At 45.8% G+C, this 16,620-nt stretch overlaps 1 protein-coding gene across 1 annotated transcript; it reads left to right on the top strand.

The window, feature by feature from the left end:
• Nucleotides 1–369: 369 nt before the first annotated feature.
• On the top strand, nt 370–14,648 carry LOC135383822 (atrial natriuretic peptide receptor 1-like). Its single transcript, XM_064613138.1, has 13 exons — nt 370–435; nt 612–716; nt 798–869; nt 3,712–3,865; nt 3,924–4,100; nt 4,246–4,414; nt 7,848–7,997; nt 9,142–9,265; nt 9,821–9,889; nt 9,994–10,168; nt 13,214–13,312; nt 13,397–13,488; nt 14,194–14,648. The coding sequence occupies exons 1-13, from the start codon at nt 421–423 to the stop codon at nt 14,272–14,274; spliced, it is 1,482 nt and encodes a 493-aa protein (XP_064469208.1). The 5' UTR covers nt 370–420; the 3' UTR covers nt 14,275–14,648.
• The last annotated feature ends 1,972 nt before the right edge of the window (nt 14,649–16,620 follow it).

Consider the following 16,620-nt stretch of genomic DNA (forward strand, 5'->3'; position numbering starts at 1 on the left):
TGTACGGATTACCTTCCACAGTTATGCGCATAAACCTTCAGTGCCTAAAAATGTAGGGTATAGCTTAAGCAGAAAATAGCTCAAGTGGGGGAAAGCCAACCTTGCATTGAAGTATTTGCTACAGAGACTAACGCAAAAGTGGGGTTCCGCATGTGTTCGTGAGTGTATTCATTACTGTGCACGAGGAATACGAGCGTCCGAGGGGCAGGAGCTGAAGCTGACGAAGATTTGTCTATGCATACATGCAACACCAGTGACAGGAACACCTTCCCATGCGTTGTCATTTTGTTCACGTTATAATGCTAACACCATCAGTTTACAATGTGACAACCTCATCAAATCTATTCACGTGCACAGGGTGTACGAGTTGCCATAAAGAGCCTCAACGTAAAAAAGCTCCACGTCAATAGGTCACTCCTCATGGAATTGAAATTGGTACGTATTACTTTTGAATGCGTAGGCACTGATGGCTGCACTACCTGAGATGGTGCCATTCAATGCATTGCTGTATTGTTCTAGATTCAGTACTGTTTTACGTTCATGCCGACAGAGGCTGCACAATACGTAGATAAACGAAAACTGAAACTAATATGATCTCGTTGCATTTCCAGGTACGAGAACTGACCCACGAAAATCTTGTCCGCGTTGTGGGTCTTTGCGTCGAAGATCCGAACATTTCCATCATAACTGAACTATGCCCCAGGGGAAGCCTCAGGGTATGTTTGCATTCCCCTTCGAAGCGGAATAAACTGGGTTATGTCAATTTTTACGTCTCACGATTGGCTGTCCCTTTTTAGGACATGTTAGAAAATGAAGAAATGAATATAGACTGGATGTTCAAGTGCTCCATCATCACAGACTTGGTCGAGGTATCTGATGTTCAGTAAACATATCGCACAATACTTTTACAGTCTGATAAAGCACCTGTATGATGCCCTACCGCAAAACAAGCTACAGCCCCCGACTAAGCACAAGGAAATATAGCCCAACTGAGCGTTACACGGTGTTCGTTCCTTCGTTCCTAACATGACGGACCGCTGGAACTCATAAAACTCCTAAAAGCTATAATTAACATTCCGAACTCTATCTAATGTACATAATACTTTTGCTGCGGGTGGTAGTGCGGGTCCTCTGCTCTATATGTTGGGTTTCGCGCTTCAGCTTTTCACCAACGATCGGTCATCAGTTTCTTACATGTGAAGGTGTGAAACACATCGACATCCACCATCGAATGAAGGCACAGCATACACTCTGTGATACAAAAGGAGTAACGGGGGAGTAACTTTCCACTCTTACTTCATTTTCACTCCCCCTCCTGAGTCGCTTACTCCCTCTTTCTTCCCCAATTTACCACGTAACTCCATCACTGCAAGTAGGTGTACTCCCTAGCTCTTGCTGTCGAAATTTAATCAACGAGTGATACGTGACATCACCTTCGTTCTCGTACGGTGACTTTCGAGGTATAAACTTGTATACTACAGTGCAGCCATGCATATGTGACATTATATATTCCATGGTTTTGCATTAAGATTATCAGTTGAAGTTCTCACACCTACGTGTAGAAATATCGTGACATGCGCGACTTTGACACACTAATTACGTCGAATACTTATTCCGGAGTTTCGCCCGCGTTCGAGGTCGCTTCCCAATGGAGGTTGCTGAGAGAAGCTCGGATGTTCTTCTTTTTTTTTTTTTTTCTGGTGAGTTGTTTCGTGGCACTACCCAAATTTCTTAGAAGGTGGTATCGCACCCCCTACCTCTTTACACCACCATAACAACTTGCCTTCCTCCTTCGCGCACAACTTTTCCCATCCCCATCGGGTATGTACTACGACGAATTGCTTATAAGATATTCGACAACACAGATATTCCAAAGTCAGAAATGTCATAAAGGATTTACCAAAGCAGCTGCAGAGGTACTGGTACTATAAACCAGTTTCATGGTGTCAGCACGATACCTGTAACTGTGGTTACTACTGGGAGGGAGCTCCCTCTTGGAGGGTGTAAGTTTTACACGAAAGAGTGTGTTCTAAGGGACAAGCTACCTACTCCCCTAAAGGAGTGGGGACGGCATCATTTTTTCTCAGAGTGTATGGTAGTGCCTCCATATCGCTACAGCAAGCATATCAATGGATGCGTAAGTTAGCAAGAGGCGAGACAAACGCACTCGACATGTCGCGACCTAGTCGTGATATCATTGATGTTGCTCGCAACTGTCGAACGACAAGCAGCACGTACCCTTTCCAGCTGTTCTAAACCGCCTATTCCGATGCAGTCCAGTCCAAACCTTCCAGTCCAGTTCAACTTTCGTCGGTAATTCTTGCGCTACTCCGGTTCCCCGGGTTTCGGCATCAAATGTGCAATAATATAAAGAAGGGATCTATATTACGACGATGGACAACATATAATGGACACCTAAGACTATATGATGAAGAACAACAATGAACGAGTCCCGCTCACGAGCGGTGGTGCTAATCTTTAACACTCCCCGCCAATGTAAAGCAATCAAGGGCGTAAGTACATGATGAAGTACGTTTAATAGAATGACAGTACAAGGTGCAAGAATGTTGATAATTCGCGGAGCGAGATCACGTGATGTCCACCGCCGAGACATGTGCCTTCTTCCTTAACACCCTATATTCGACTGGTCTTGCGCCATCGGACTATCATACCTTTGGTCGACTCAGGGAGAATCTTGACAAGCGTTTGCATCCGACGAAGATATGAAATAATAAGCTGCGCATGAATGACAGCACACCCGCCCAAGAGGCCACAGGCGCTTCCCAAAAGACGGCGCACTTGCACTGAAAAGCAGGGAGCCGTGTAGAAAAATGATGGATTGTTTTCCAGAATACTCATTTTCGTTTTTCTTTAGTAAATTTTCTCATGTTACACACTGAACCACCATTGTAGTATGAAATATAGGTAGGTTGATACATACGCTATGGATAGGGCCTCAGTTTTGCGAGTTAAATGCCTTTTTCGGATACGGGAGTTGGAGGAGAGAGGGGGAATCCGGTGCTATTTTTATATCTGAAGTTCTGGGAGAAACCGGGGATTATTTCGAGAGTGATGGGGTTATATATTTTTTTTTTCTTTCTGTCCAGCAAGCGGCCCGCAGTTACAGGTTCACATAGTGGTCAAACAAACTAACAAACTAAACAAGCAAAACTAATTATAGGCACAAGCAGCACATGTTATTATATTAACACCTCATCCCATCGTTATTCATGTAGTTGTTGTTTGTTTGTTATATTAACTATTGTTTGTTATATTAACCGTTTGTTATATTACAGGTTTTTCCTTCATACCTTTCCTTTTTTTGCCTTTGTATATTAACTGTGCTTTGATTCTTTTGCCTTTTCGTGCTTTTTTTTTTTTGTTTTTTGTTTTTAATCGCGCACGGATTCCTACTAGGTCGTGCACCTGATACAATGAAATACGTTGTTTGGAATATTCGTGTGGAACTCATATTTAACCCGAATTTAACATTTAATATATTAATTTAATTTAATATTTAACCCCGCAGAACATAATCGGGAAATAATCACTACCAAGAATCGAGTTTAACCCGAAAAAAGTCAGACCTATAAATGTGAATCGTGTTTTCTCCTCAATTTGACACACCTCATGTGTCACTCTTCACTTGAATTATGCTTGCCCTCCCTGTATTTGTAATACCCATCACAAATTTCTACGACCATTAAACAGGGTCTAAACTACCTTCACGGGTCCCAAATCCAGTACCATGGCCGTCTGAAGAGCACGAAGTGCATCATAGATGGAAGATTCGTTGTGAAACTCATTGACTTTGGGCTACGTCACCTGCACGTGCAGCTCCCTGAGCCCGAAGAGAAAAACCCGAGTAAGAGGACCGAAAGGTACTGTTGGAGATCGTCGTAATTATTTTGCTTATCCTACAGGGACTATGTTTTGGACTGCCCCGGAAATCCTGCGTCTGAAAGAACCTCGACTGCATGGCAGTCAGAAGGCAGATATTTACGCCTTCGCAGTTATCTTGCAGGAGGTGGTAACACGATCTGGGCCATTTGAGTCGCTCGAACGACTCGGGCGCACAAGAAGTCTCATGGAGCCGGAAGGTACACGATTCACTACGGTTCAGGTTCATTGTCAAGAAAGGATAGCTTTATGTTTCCTCCTTCATAATGAACATATCCCACCCCCTTTCCTAGTTGACTTTGAACTTTTGATACAAAATACGATCAATACGTGATTTTCAATCAGAGATCCTGGATCGCGTGAAGATGGGAACAATGCCTCCTTTCCGCCCGGAAGTGTCTCCGGACGAATGCCCCGCTGAGGTCTTGAGACTGATGCGCAGCTGCTGGGCGGAATCTCCATCGGATCGCCCTTCCATTGCTGAAGTCCGACACTGTGTGAAGAAAGTAACTAAGTACGCTCTCCCAACATTGTCCAATCGTTCTCTAAATATCATCCATATATTAGAGAGTTGTACCGTACGCAAGAAAATAGCGTGTTTACACTGTGCACGCACTAAACGCCAAGCCGCTTTCGGGGCTATTTCCTTGCGTGTGCAGCACTACATCTCTCATTACCGCATCATGCCACAGCACCCGTGAAAAAGAATTACCGCAGCGGAAAAACTTTCCGTGTCTGAAGCTCGCCTGCCTCTAACACCCCAGCAAGATCTCCTCTTGCATTTCTCCTCCGCCGTACGGTGATGATGGCGTTACTTGGTTTCCAGACGCAGGTTTAGGTCTTTGTTGCCCAAAGCTGCTTTCGCGCCTGAAAGCCTAGCAGGTGCAGACGCTCACTGGCCGCTTTCATCGAAAGCGAGCATCATTTCCTTTTTCTCGGTTTCATTGCTGCAAAGCAAGTCTTCAGTGTAGGGAAATGTTGCAACTGCTTAAATCAGAGTCGGTAGTTTTCAACTTTCTCGTGTAAAACAGAGAGCTGCGAAGAATTTTGAAATTTGTAACAGAGCGTGACAATATGACCAGACGCCACCGTCTAAGCGGTGCTGACTCTATACTCAGCTACAGCAACCAGACAGGGATAAAGTGAAGCGCAGAAATTTGTTTTTGAGCAACGTGTATCCGGAAGCCATCATGTGCACCACATGATGATGTGCATCATGTGCATGTGTGTTCGTGTTCGCTTGAAGATGCGGATTGTTTCCCACCAGGTCTGTGTCTCTCCTGCGATTTTACACTATGTGACGAACATGGTTCGCTGTGGGGGCTTACCTCGTATGTTCCACAAAACTATACGGTAGTTTGTTCAATAATTCCTAATCCTAGCACAGAAGTAACAATAGGAGCATCAACACGTTTTGGTTTTTAAAATCTTTCCCCATAAATATCGATGCCCTTAACACATCTCTGAGCAACTTTTCTTATTCCTGAAGAGGAGAATGTTTTGCTGCAGCTGCTGCCTTCAGCATATCATCACCATGAAACTGGTGACTTCCTAGGTGCTTCTTTAAACGACAGAAGAAAAAAATTCGTTGCACGCAAGGCCGAGAGAATAGAGAGCGACTTCAAAGTCACATTCCTGCATAGTCGATCGTGCAAGATAAGATGTATATGCGCTGGGAAGTTGGCATAGAGCTGCGCAGCTTATGTGTGCATTTAACCATTCGTGTTCATTTAGTATCTTGGTGCAATCAATCGATCCAGTAACAGGGCTGTAATATTCTCACGTTGTGGTAGCTTTAGATTGTGGGTGAGCGACGGATTGTCTCCGGTCGAAAAAAAAAGAATGTCGCGACCTTCCCTGCAGATGCTGTCCTTAATTTTCGGAATGACAAAGGACCACGCAGCTAATGTGACATGATTCCATTCAGGATGTCAGCTTTAAATCCACGTCTCATTTCATGAGGGCACTGCACTTGGGGGATGGCGAATTGACGATGCATAGACGAGCTATCTGCATTGTTTCCCCGGACCTACTATTAATACCCAGTACCAACTAGAAAAACCACCAAACGAATATCTTCCATGCATAACCATGACTTGCACACCATGATACATACACGAGCTTCTAACCCAGCACTGGTACAATAGCAACAGGTAAATTAATGGTGATGAATGGAGATATTCGCCACATGAGGTGCGGCCCACTGGTGTCCTGAACGACACTAAATAGGGGTCGATAGTCAGTGGAGTCAGTGAGACATCAACGGAACGGTAGGCAAACTGGCACGATGTGATCTCTCTGGGCCAAATACAACTACTATATGTTGGTCAAGTTCCTCACCGCAATTATCTGGTCGTCTTTCGAAAGAGAACTAATCAAGAACGTTGCTTTCAGTTCCGCATACTGCCGCTTTATGTTTTCTTTTATTTAGCCAGCTCTCTGCTCCACAAGCAGATATCTTTCCTTATATTATTTTCGATCAGTACGGCACCCTTAAAACGCTACGATGTCTCGTACAAATAAGCGACAAATGGCAGGATAAGATGACATATACGAAAAGGGAGGCTGGAGGTGGTGAGATCCACGCAGTGGCGGATCAGGAGGGAGGCGGTTGGGGGATGCTCCCCCCCCCCCCAAAAAAAAGAAAAACATCAGTTTATACATTGCATGTCCCTCTCTACCCTCCCCCACTACGCCTTCCGCCAAAGAAACCTCCCCCTCCCAAACTGAGGGTCTGAATCCGACCCCGGATCCACGAAAACCACAGCCTAATCTTGTCTTGGGTAACAAACATGTAAGGTCATTCACACCCGTTCACAGCACAGTTTCATTGAACGTGCTAACCAGGGAAGGGTAACGGTAATGGTAACGGAACGGTACATTACCGAAATTGGAGATGGTAACGATAACGGAAACGGAAACGCATACCGCGGTCCCCCATTACCGGAAACAGAAACGGAAACGAATTTATCGTTCGGTATTGAATTCGAGTAATGGCTATTCCTGTTGTGCGATGACATTTGAGTGACTTTTCATTTTTATGTTTTTGTTTTGACGTCTCCATTCCCTGTAATGCTCTAATACTACACGAGAGCATGGAAAGAAAGCGCAATATTGGATGTCGAGGGAGCATACGTCGCTTACCTCGTCCCAGTCCTTATAACTCCATGACATCAACACATGACTATACTCCATCATAGCACGAGTATGACAGCCTACGATTTTTAGTTACTTATTTTGTACTTTTTTTTCATTTCACCGTGGCCATGGCAGTATTATTTACTACTGAGAGCGCCCGCTTATGAATGCGACATTGGATGATGGTTACGCCCATCTTGAGTTGCTGGACTCCGAGTGACTGAAGACTGAAGACATGTTCCTACATTTTTTTTAATCTTGCAAGATGTGCGCATCCCAACGACGTAAAATTACTTGTGTAGTGTGTACGCGTGACACCGAAGCAGCACTTGGGCAAACCAGGGTGCTGATAGAGCCGGACGGGCTGTCCTTCCGCAGCTCTGTAACAACCGTTTCATTAGCGGAAACAGTAACGGAAACGAAACTAAAAGGCCGGTATCAGAAACGGATAACGGAAACGAAAATATAGCAGTAACGAAAATGGAAACGGTAACCAAAATACATCCGTTATCCTTCCCTGGTGCTAACCAAGTCACGACAGAACACCATTTTGGAAAAGTGATGCCTAAGCATATCCACCCACCCCACCCCACCCCACCCCGAGTAATGTATTTTTCGTAATCCATAATTGTTCTTCAGTTATATCATTTCATACCCACGCTCAGCAATCACAACAAAACGCTCCTACGCGCTGTAATGCCAGCTACCATCCTCGCCGTCAAACTTTGAGGCTCGAGTGATCAGAGCATGGTCTGTTCCGATGTGTATTGTGGTTTCACTGATATGCTTCTCGTTCCATTCTTCGACAGGGGGCTGTCTGGCAAGAATTTCTTCGACAACTTGCTTCAACGAATGGAGCAGTATGCAAACAACTTAGAATCGTTGGTCGAAGAAAAAACGCAGTCCCTTCTAGAAGAGAAGAAACGAACCGATGAGCTGCTCTACCAGCTACTTCCAAGGTGAGCCGCACGAATTATGCAACAATAGAGAGTTTTAGGAGACCGTTGATAAGGTGGCTTGCGTCGAACCGTATCAACCGGAACCAATCAGGGGATAAGATTCTGAGTCACGCATGACTGCGATTGGTTCCGGTAGGCACGATAACCTTATCCACGGTATACTAAAACTCACGAATGTGTTAGGGGATTTTCGAATGTGAACTAGGCATACCTCTTGCAGGTAAAATACGTAGAATACGTGATTGGTGTCCGAACGTCTTTGTTGCAACTGTCGCAGAGTAGCACCTGGAAGTGTGAAATTTTACTAAAGGAATGTCGTTTGACATTATTCCCGTGGTGGCGAGTACCACAGACTATCTCTCCCGGTTGGTGGCGTTGTGTGGAAAACGGCTCTGCACGGCCTCCTCTCCGAGGCGATAATGACATGGGTCCTGCGCGCGTGATACAACCTATGGGGGACAGGTGGGCCTCGGACTGGAGATTCTAGACAAGTATCTGTCGTACGCAGTACCATTGATATCCTTATGTTTTTGTGAACGCCACGTCGCTCTATCTAACTTCGTTCTCCGCGCTTCGTTCTCCGCGTTCGGCCTGCGCACGGCGCACGCCATCTGTGTCGTCTGCTACAACTACATACCAACTAGCCCAGCTCCTGCTGTTCTCGTTCAACTTATTTGTTATACCATCCCCTTCATCTCATGAACCAAAATGCGGTCAAATTTTTGCAATTTTTCCCTAGACCACAAAAACAAGAGTAACCAGTCCTGACCCCGTCTCCTTTGTGTGAATAAACATATACCCCCCCCCCCCGTCGGAACTGACAACTCCGCATTTTTTCTCCTCTAATCTGGTAGCTACTATTACACTACAGGTTACTGTCGTGTAGCAGCGTTACTGTTACAAGTGTGCACATTATCTTGACGCTGTATATCCGATTCAACAAACGGTGATAAGTGGCACCACATGAATTATGCCACGTGCTTATAAATGATCGTTCCGGAGTAGCTGCTCTCGGGTCAAGTGGAGCCCATCTTGATATTTCTCCTGTACCATCACCGTCATTGTAATGTCACCGTGCTTGGCCATTAGTTGCCCACTTGTTTGACCCGAAGCGCGAACTGTGCTGTCTACTTGTCCTGCGCAGATACGTTGCCGACGAATTGAAGAAAGGCTCCCACGTGCAACCAGAAGCGTTTGATAGTGTGACTATTTTCTTCAGCGATATCGTAGGATTTACATCTTTGTCTGCGGACAGTTCACCAATGGAGGTGAGTATATTTTGTGCGAATTCACCGGAAACTGGCCTGAAGTGAAGTTCGGAATTGAATCGTTTGGAGAAAGAGAATTGTGTTTGACTGATATTTCTCTCCTGGTCGAGTTTGCTTGTTTTGAACGACTGTACGCGGACTACCTCCGGATCTATGCAAATTGGAATTCATCAGTTACTGTATAGCGCATAACAAAATCTGACTTCGAGCAGGACACAAAGTGGCGCGCAGCCTTGCCTTAACCAGAGGAGCGCGTGTCATCGGGCGCTGATAGACAACTGGAAACGAGATTGGAACGATTCACTATCCCGTTGAAGGGAGGGTCGGTATGCTCAACGGAGAAATCGAACCACGAACGAATCCATTGTGCGTACCGACCCTCCTTTCAAGGGGATAGTGGATCATCCCAATATCGTTTCCAGCGGTCTATCAGCGCTCGATGACACGCGCTCCGCTGGTTAAGGCAAGTCTGCGCGCGACTGTACTACATATATTGGCAAACGCTTCCTGGTTGGCGAAATATCACATATAGCCTCTTGTCACTACTTTGTTCAGGTGGTGACACTCCTAAACGACCTGTACACCTGCTTTGACGGCATCATCGAAATGTACGACGTGTATAAAGTGAGTATTTTGTAAAAGTTGGGTGTGTCGTAATCTTCGTAAGCAACAGTAATGAAACTGAATATACCGACTACTTAATTGGCTCACGTTGGGTCGTCTCGTAGGTGGAAACCATTGGTGATGCTTACCTCGTTGCTTCGGGGCTCCCAATTCGCAACGGCAACGAGCACGTCAGACAAATCGCTCGCATGGCACTCACTCTCCGTCACAAGCTACGTTCCTTCAAAATCAAACACCTGCCACAGCGCAAGCTACAGATTCGTATCGGAATCCACTCTGGTAAGAATTTCCGCTCGAAGCTTCACTGAACGAAGTGGCGCCTAGCACGCCGAGTTTGGAATGGCTTCGGCTACGTTATCATCAGCTCGCGGTTATCAGAGGGATGTGACGTGGCACGTCGAGCTCAAGCGAGAGTTAATTCCTTAATCACTGTTACGCCTGTTTCACACGAACGTTTTTCTCGTCCGTGATTTTAACGGAGGCAAAACGAACCCTTTGGAACTCATAGTGCTCGATTGCACTTAGGTTTTATTCAAATGGACTACAAAAACGGACGTGTGAAAGAGCCCTTACAGGTGCACAGTCGTTATTTTCGCGGGCTGACGTTCAGTGGCTCAGTGGTGTAGCCTGCGAAGCACATCGACGGTATCGTAATGGGCCTCTTGCACAAAGGTCTCGACCGGCCGCCGCAGCGCCAACAGCCCTCCTCTAGTGCACAGCTGGTCGTGTCCGGCGTCTTCCCAGCCTTACCGCCGTACCGGGAACGTCATCTTTTATGTGGAAACCCGTAAAGGTTTAAGACACACGACTTTTAAGAGACACAGTATAGGCGATACATGCCTGTGTATGGAAAAACCTCCGGCTAAACGACTACAAATGGCGCTGAAAAGTACGGTTCGGAGCGTCCCTAAACGTCGTGAAACAGGCCTATAGCCTCGATCCTCCCTCGACGACAGCAGCGAAATTTTTCAAATATTCCATCAGCAGCGCGTTCGTTCAAGGAACTGCAAGTGGACAAAAGTTTTTCATAGACGCACTAAAGTCACTAGACACGACCGGCGCCTCAGCTTCGTGTACTGGGAAGCATCGACGCCATTTCCATCACGCTAGGTCGACTATCCCGCCCACCGTGACGCTTGCGGCGGCGCACGCTACATGAATCAGAGCCACGCCAGCGTGTGCATCGAGTAGCGCGTCGCGGAGTACAGACGGATAGCCCCATCAGCCCGCGAAAAATTCTTCTTCTTCTTTACTACTGTACTTTATTTTGTTCATTGCGCTTCTTAGAAGACGCGTCTTTCCTTCATCTCCAATGTGAGAGGGAGAAAGAGCACACTATCGCCTCTCGCGTCCTGGAAAAAGGTTAAAAGGAAACAGAACATGCAACCCAAGATAAGGCCAGTTCCGATAGAGTCACCTGATACATTTGTTATTGTTTTGTTTCCGCAAGTTAAAGCTCATCTTCGACGCATGAGGCGGCACTGTGCTCCTTCCCCCTCTCACGTTGGGGACGAAGGAAATACGCGTCTGCGAAGATGCGCAATGAACAAAATAAAGAAAAAAGTGGCGTTCCTTCACTAATTTTTTTGCGGGCAATCTATGGAACGGATTTTTGTTCTGAAAACGGCTACGATATCAGGTGACCGAAAGGAACAGATGTTCTCATTGGGACAACTTTGTAATTTTTATAATTAATAAGTTAATTAATGAAAGTTAATTAAGACGTTGCCTTTGGACTTTGCTAATGCCCTCCTAGGGAGTGCCCTTCAGCATATGCTATATTGCAATTGATTTCATCTTGGAAAAAGTGTTATATAATTTTTAAAAAATCTGTATACAGTTAGCTGGGACACCCTGTTGAGTTAGCTCGTATGTGCGTGTGTGTGGTTTACAGACTCAGTGTTGTACGTAACGCCGTTACAGTAATTGTTACTTTTTTCGGTATCGGAGTGCGGATCGCGATACTTTTTTAAATTGGTATCAGGAAAGTATTTCCGTTACAAATTTATGATAACGCGATCTCCGTATCGTTACCGATACCGATACTTTTGCTTCACCGACTACGGCTGCTTTCCAATACCCCGGTTAGTCGACTGCCTAGCTGTCTAACCGGAAGTGCCGCCATGTTAAGTCTCGTTCCAAATCTCGCCAAGTCCGCTATTCAGTCGGCTACCGCCTAGTGCGCATCCATGCAGTCTAGTTATACGCCTGACCATCTGACAGCCGGGATGGAGACGCGCGTTGACGGTACCAGCGTGCCCGATACTTCTGCTGGCTTTAAATGTAAAGTTGCACATAGTGGTATGTTTTTTAAAACTGCGTAGAGAGTTGCAACACATGTTTAGTTGTGAAGGTGACAGTTTATGCACAATGTCCTACAAACTTAGCGCATTAGAGTCCTGCTGCGCTTGCGCCGTACGCATTTCTTGCGTGAGCAACGAGATGGCGCCACAGGCGCCTCGGCTAGGCAAGCCTGTTCCAATAGTGACAAGCAAGGGGTCTACTCAGCTGCCTAGTCATGCGGCTTCGCGGGCGCGAATTGGAACGCAGCCTATATTCCTTACTCTTATTCATTGTCAATGGTTCGCCTATCCCTCGACAAAAAGCCTGTGTACACGCCTACGTGCTCCGTAACGGGAATTATGGAATTATACCAAACACATGTTCACGTTTTTTTCTTTGAACCCGGAGGAAATGGCCACGCTGTGCTCAACAAAAGCGTTCAGGTCAACGAACAGAGGTCAAGGCCTTGACAGTGGGCTCTGGATTCCACTGCTAAGCTGCCATGTCACGCTCACATATGCTGTGGTATTGTTAACTTCAGATAAGTTTCCTTCGTAATTGGACTGCGTAGGCCTGACACTAACGTAATTGTCATACTGGCCTCTGTCAGCTACGGAGAGACCACGGCCTGCTAGGATGGCAGAAGAAGACTTTGTGAACCAGCTCTTGATAAAAGCCAAGCAAAGTGTCCGTGCTACATAATAAATATACTGTTTTGTTTTGTTTTGTTTTACTGCAAAACTGCCTTCTCCCAATTTGCTACTATACAGATGGGGTGTTCACGTAAGCGAGATTTCTATGTTGCATCATCTTCGTATTTCAAACTAAAGTATCGGATGAAGTATCGCGTTGCTCTTTTTAAGTAACGATAGCGGTACTCGATTACTTCAAAAAAGAAGTATCCATATCGGTGTTCCGATACTTTTAACTGAAGTAACAAGTATCGGTATTGCGATACGGTAACGGGTTTTCGGTAACGGGTACAACAGTTTTACTTGGACGCTGTAACAATACCCATGTACTCATTACTCATTTTCTTAGGTCCCTGTGTGGCAGGAGTCGTGGGACTGAAGATGCCAAAGTACTGCCTCTTTGGAGACACTGTAAACACTGCTTCTCGTATGGAAACCACAGGAGAGGGTAAGGCGTGCTCCACAGATGACCCACTCTCGTCACCTGCATGCAGACGCATCACTGAATGCATATGCATTGTGAACATTGCAGCCTTGAAGATACATATCAGTTCTAAAGTGAAGGAACTATTGGAGGAATTTGGCACGTTCGAAATCACTCTGCGCGGCGAAGTGCAGGTTAAGGTATGTATAGTGTCACCTCTTCGACTACAGCGCGTTCTAACAACGATCAGGAGCCTCCTTTACTTCCGTTTCTTTTTTTCTTTCTTTTAAACGGACAGCAAAGGGACCCATTGTAATCGATGGAGCTGTCGTGTGAGACTTTAATTATCCTGCAATTAGTCAGTAACTCCCAATTATGATCCAATTATGTTTGATCACGTTCAAACATAAATTCGGCTGCGGTATTGTTGACAAAATAGGGGTGTTTTACTTATTAATTTTTATTTAATGCGTTACAGATTTAAAAATAAAAATAAAGGCTATGAGAGCAGCATTGATACCATTTCTGCGGGCTGGTTACACGGCCATGCAGACGACCTGTGGAAAAGAGCGTGTAACTACTAGACGACTAATTACCCCTAAAATTAATTAACTATTCAATTAGATGTTTTGGCGAAAATGCGAGACAGGGGAATTCCAGGCGACCATTATTTGAATTCACCCTCTTTCTCAACAATCCTGAAACGAGCAGGTTCCTTCAGATATAAATCACCAGACTCTGGTATGCAAATGAGGCGAAACCAGAACTACCAGAACGAGGACGTCCGCCCGTCCGCGTAGCCCGCCCGCCAGAATATCTCGCTCAGCTCAGAAGCACTTTCAAGCGCGAAAGTCATCGAATTACGAAGTCAATTGCGTGAAGTGACTTTTTGGAATATCTTTCAGGGAAAGGGCACCATGACAACGTATTGGCTGGAATCTGAGAGACCATTAGACAGAACGGAAGTCGTCAGCGTACACTCCTAAGGTGGTTCTTGGCCAATATACTCTTCGAAAGGGAAACTGAAGGAGGCAGGACATACCTTGGCAACAGCAGAGCACCTTCAGCTCCCTGTTTCTCCTCCAACGACGAAACATTTCTTTTGAGACGCTCCCGCAAAACGGAGCTCTTTATTCTTGTTCCTCGCGTACAGTCACTCTCATTGACTGTGTGCCGCGTAAGCCTAATCACCTACTAACTAATCAGCCGTAGTGCTTCAGTGTTGTATTTCCCCACGCGCAAGATACATATCCATGCAACTAGCGTCATCGTTGACGTATTCATCTCACTTTTCCGTACGTTGGTTGTTTCATTGAAAAGTTATACCTCGATATTAAATATGGTAACAATCTTGCGTTGATGAATGGATCTGATGTAATGAGCTACGTGTCAGAATTGCGGAGTTGTTCTTCACAGGAGACTCCGTTGTGTGACTTGCAATGCTTCAGCACTAGATTATTCTTAGCAGAGTCATTCCGAGGGGGCGTGATAGAGGGGCAGCCGGCACGGTCCCCTTCCATGAATGGGTACCGAACGGCAGAAGTCCAGAAAGTTCGTAAGATCGGGTAAAAAAGCGAGAAATCTGCAATTTTCACTGTAGAATTACCAGTTGTAACGAATTGTCTCTACCTGAAGGTGATGTTGGAATTATATTGAAGAATACGCAAGCACTTACAATCATGTGTCGCATAGTATTTCCATATTGCATGTGTGTTGTCGCATCTGTCTTCTGTTCTGTATGTCTATTATTTTATTCGTGCATAATTGAAACGCTTTCAAGAAATGGAGCAGCAGACCCCTGATGGGTGTCACCCAGCTCCAATGTTTGTAAATAAACAGATATTTCCTCCTCTTCTACTTTAGATTCCGCTAGAAATAGAAGATCCGCGAAATAGAAGAATAGAAAATCCGCTTTCAAATATTAGGGAAAGCAACACTTGGTGCCCCCCCCCCCCCCCCCAATAGTCTTCACTTCCCGACCATCCGCCGCCATCTATACTCTTGTCGGAGAGTCGCAGTGATTATGCTTAAGTGATTAAGCACACGAAGAGAATGAGGGCACAAAGCGAAAGGGTTTTTTTTTAATTGTCGATGCGTGGTTCGCTCCTTGCATCCGTGTGGGGCCTCGTCGGACCCTGACTGCTCGAAGTGTATGCTGGAAGTAGAGAGCGATTCTATTAAAGCAGTGAATGGGTGGGGACACGTGCTCCTCCTCATGATAGTAAGTGCTTCCGTACACTTCATATAATTCCAGCTTTAGCTTCAGGTAAGCATCATTCGTCAAAACTGGTAATCATATTTCAGTCTACCCCAGCACTTGCTACTATCATGTGTCACATAGCATGTTCAACGCTTAACCCTATACTTGGCTGCCAAAGTGCGCCCTGTTATCGGGCCTGCGATAGAGAAGCGACGAAAAGACGCCTCACGCGACAAGTCAGCCGCTTCTGTGGACAGTGCTAGGAGCATGGCCAACTTATACGACAACTGGGCTAGTGAGAGGTCTGCGTTATTCCCCAAGGAGCCCTAACAGGATGTTACTCTTGAAACTGGCAAAGACTCTTATATTTTGGTTGAGGAGGGGATGTGTCGAATATGCCGTTCAACAGTTTGGAGATCAGGAGTTGCTTGCCGATGTCCTGGCCTTGCTGTTACATGACGGATTGAGATACAGCGGACCTATACACATTGATGGCCCTACAGGAAAGACTCTGGCCATGAAGAGTGGCCAGGAAGTTAGACAGTTGGGCTAGAGAGGGAGAAAGCGGATCAATTCGTTGTCCAATACACCACTATTCCGTCTCTTCCAATAATATGAAGAGCATGCTGCCCTAGTGTTTGGCGTCCAGGTGGCTGTCAGAAGTCTGGTGCGGACAGCAAAAGTTGGGTCGTTGTGACGCATCGCTGGGAAGGAATCGTAAGATGCCGTGCCGAGAGCACGTGAATCGCAATGGTGGATCAGCCGGCACGTTCGTGACTATGTCTACAGGTGTTCCACCTGCCAATGGGAAAGAAAACCAGGAGCGTAAGTAGACCCCCGGGATTGATTTCAGTGTGCATAAGTTAAATGGGGAGGTATGATGTTAGCGATAAAGACGTTGAGGACTCGCTTGACACGAGGTGAGGTATGCTGTTTGGTGTTTTTGGAACTGGGGGCATTCTCTTTCGAGCCACGAATGAAGATGTTCGGGCACGACACGTGGGCACCATCTGCGCGCATGTTGTTTCATTTCCTGGGCCGTGCAGTTCAGTTTTCATTAAACGTCCGCGTCGTACAGGACGTGGAATCATCCTTTTCCTACACTCAATTTCCAGGAAACCACGTCTACCAC

This window comes from Ornithodoros turicata, chromosome 2, assembly GCF_037126465.1.
Source record: "Ornithodoros turicata isolate Travis chromosome 2, ASM3712646v1, whole genome shotgun sequence".
NCBI lineage: Eukaryota > Metazoa > Arthropoda > Arachnida > Ixodida > Argasidae > Ornithodoros > Ornithodoros turicata.

What these genes read in the sequence shown, in the direction of transcription:
- LOC135383822 (XM_064613138.1), top strand. An exon ending in CTCTACCAGCTACTTCCAAG is followed by an intron (nt 7,998 to 9,141) that starts GTGAGCCGCACG and finishes TGTCCTGCGCAG; the next exon opens with ATACGTTGCCGACGAATTGA. An exon ending in CGGACAGTTCACCAATGGAG is followed by an intron (nt 9,266 to 9,820) that starts GTGAGTATATTT and finishes TACTTTGTTCAG; the next exon opens with GTGGTGACACTCCTAAACGA.